The sequence below is a fragment of the Gastrolobium bilobum genome, unplaced genomic scaffold, assembly GCF_033153095.1.
Source record: "Gastrolobium bilobum isolate Gb01-03AN ecotype WA unplaced genomic scaffold, APGP_CSIRO_Gbil_v1 utg51561, whole genome shotgun sequence".
NCBI classification, from domain to species: domain Eukaryota; kingdom Viridiplantae; phylum Streptophyta; class Magnoliopsida; order Fabales; family Fabaceae; genus Gastrolobium; species Gastrolobium bilobum.
This window is the reverse complement of record NW_026898689.1, coordinates 51889-55021: the sequence shown is the minus strand read 5'-3', so window position 1 is coordinate 55021 and position 3133 is coordinate 51889. Positions and strand designations below refer to the sequence as shown.

At 44.7% G+C, this 3133-nt stretch overlaps 1 protein-coding gene across 1 annotated transcript; it reads right to left on the bottom strand.

Moving 5' to 3' along the window:
• Window positions 1-1513: 1513 nt before the first annotated feature.
• LOC133318413 (uncharacterized) lies at window positions 1514-2884 on the bottom strand. Its single transcript, XM_061520402.1, has one exon. The coding sequence runs from the start codon at window positions 2882-2884 to the stop codon at window positions 1514-1516; it is 1371 nt and encodes a 456-aa protein (XP_061376386.1).
• Window positions 2885-3133: the final 249 nt, after the last annotated feature.

Genomic DNA, 3133 nt, shown 5'->3' with positions numbered 1-3133 from the left:
ACACTTTTGATCATGCAGTCCCTACAAAGGTGATACATATATTAGAAGTCATTAGAACATGATGACCCCTGTCACATTTTTGGGATCTGCGCCGTAAAAAAGTGATAAAAAATTATCAAATTGTATCATTTTGGTAAATATCATTTAAACTATATTATTTTAATAATTTATTTAAAAAATGATATTACTTTGGTCAATCACCCCTAATTAGGATACATATGGGATACATATGGGAAAATAAAAGCAAGAAACAATAGCTTAGTCAAGCATAACCATGGGAGCCCCATCCTAATATCATCAACCAGGTGTTCGCACTCTGCTATGGGAGTGTTCAAAATCTAGGCATCCCAACCAAAGAGATATGCAATTAAAGCCATTTGATCTGCCACACTATTTGTCTCTATATAATCATGAGACATCTGAACTTTCCAGTTTCTACGATACATTTATTGGATGTGGTGAACCATATTGGACATTGGACGCCACCACGCCAACGATGATCTTATTTCTAGATCCCGATGATTAGGGTAATTGATTGCCAATAATGATACCTCCCTGTAGTGGCGAACCTATTCATGGGCACATGACCGCAAGTGCAGACATGAAATTTTGAATTTTATTTATTTTTAGTTACTAAGCAATGAAAGGGAGGAAAAGGGCTTTTGGCAGCAAAAACCACTACGGCGAACAAGGACAAAGATAAGGATAAGAAAAGACCCATTTCATGGTCATCCCATGCCGGAATTCAAGTAACTATTTTCTTTCCCCTTCTATTTCCGCTGTATGTTACCAACTCGTTTTCTTTGTGTAGTTTTCCATTCTCGACGTTCCTTCTTATTCATTTGGGGTAGGAGAAAATGGGGTGAGGCGATATGAAATTTAAGATTAATTGTTGATACCCAAATGCAATTGAACTACGAAGTCAGAACCTTTAATTTAAGATTCGGATCTGATGGTATCCTGACCGGAGGTCGATCTTCGAAAGCACCTTCGCACCCCTTAGTTGATCAATTAAGTCCTCGATACGGGGCAAGGGGTACCTGTTATTGACAGTCACTTTGTTGAGTTGCCGATAGTCCGTGCAAAGTCTCATTGACCCGTCCTTCTTCTTTACAAAGAGAACTGGTGCTCCCCACGGGGACACACTGGGTCGGATGAAATTCTTCCCTAGCAAGTCTTCTAGCTGCTTCTTCAATTCTACTAGTTTAAGGGGAGACATGCGGTAGGGTGCAATTGAGATTGGCCCAGTCCCGGGAATAAGTTCAATAGAGAACTCTACTTCCCTTTCAGGGGGAAAGGTGGTAATGTCGTCAGGAAATACATCCTCGAATTCTTTGACCACGGGAATGTTCATCAGCGGCATCTCGCTTGCACCTACCAGGCCAGCTATTAGCATGGAAGTACAATCTCTTGATTCGACCGGTGAAGTACTGGGGAGTGGGGTCTCCATCCTTTCCCCGCCGACTATTATACTTCAGCTGCTACAATCAATTACTACGCGCTGTTTGGCCAGCTAGTCCATTCCCAATATTAGGTTTAGTTTGGCTAAGGGGAGAATTATGAAGTCTTGGTTGTACTTCTTTCCTTTGTATCTGAATTCTACATTTCTACCTATGAAGTGAGACGTTGTCACTTCCCCCGTCGCAGAGGTGACTTGCATTGGGGACTGCATTGGGCTCATAGTTAAGTTAAATGCATTTGCCACATAGTTGGCCATGAAGGAATTGGTTGCACCAGAGTCAAATAAAACAGATAGTTCTTCACCACATATATTGATCGTACCTTTAACTAGTTCGGCCGCCTGGTCCGCCACATGTTGATCCAGCGTGTATACTCTGCCCATTCTTGGTGCCTCAGCTGCTGGCTGTTGCTCCCTCCATTGTGGACAATCTTTGATGAAGTGTCCATCTTGGCCGCACTTGTAGCATTTCGTCGATCCGCTCAAACAATTTCCGAAATGTGCCTTCCTACATTTGGGGCAATTGGGAGCCCTGCTGCTGTTTCCTCGGGGATACCCGGGCCTCTTAAACTTGTGGTCATCACGCCTGGGCTGCCATGGTCTGCCTCCGCTCTTTCCTCTCCATGGTCTATTCCTAGTCATCGGAGCTCTGTGTCCGGATCCGCTGGTCTCTGCGGGCTTCCTTGTTTGCAAACCTACCGCCTCTACCTTTCTACATCTGTTTACTAGGGTGGCTAGGTCACAGGTGTCGTTGCCAGCTACCAATTCCGCAATCCTAGCGGACAGACCCCTTTGGAATTTTGCCATCAGAAAATCCGGCATGGGCATGGTTCCTCGGTAAGTCGCCAATCGGAGTAGTTCGTTGAATTTAGCGTGGTATTGGTCCACCGTCATGGTCCCTTGTACGAGTCGGTCGAATTCGCCTTGCTTGCTGTCCCGGATTGACATCGGGAAATACTTCTCCAGAAACATTTCTTCAAATACGGCCCAAGTAATCGCCGCATTTTGCATCTCCAAAGGTTGAGACGCATTAGCCCACCAATGATGGGCGTCTCCTTCTAACATGTACACTGAAAATAGCACCTTTTGATCTTCGGTACATTGGATCACTCTGAATATTTTGTCCATGGCCTGCAGCCACTGTACAGCCACGATCGGATCGTGTCCTCCTTGAAATGAGAGTGGTTTGTGTTTCCTAAATGTCAGCAGTAGATCTTGATTATTCTGGTTTGCCGCTCCATGGTCCGGGGGAGGGTGGGGACCACCACCACCGGCTCCTCCGGTGCCTGAGCCGCTCGCGGTGTTGTTATGGGTTGTGTTGTGAGGGTTGCGTCTTATTTCGTTCAGAATATTCTGAAACATCTCCCCCGCGTTTGTCTGCATCTGTGTGATGGTATCCCTTAAGGTATTGATTTGGCCTTGCATGTCCTCGGAACCTTGAGGATTGTTGCGGGTAGGTGGTCTACGCGGTGATATATTGCTGCACATATGTTACAGGGTATAACAAAGGGAGTTAGAGAATAGTTTTTATTCCAAAGTTCAGAAAATGCTCTGATACCATTAAATGTAACACCCCGAATTACACACCTGAGGTGTTAACATTGCTTAACTTCGTACTTAGCGTGGAAGGCTTACCCTAAGCGTGGTTTACTTTTATTGTTATAGGGGATTAAT

Bases quoted from the DNA above. Each gene is read 5' to 3' on its own strand.
- LOC133318413 (XM_061520402.1), bottom strand. From the start codon at position 2,884: ATGCAAGGCCAAATCAATACCTTAAGGGATACCATCACACAGATGCAG.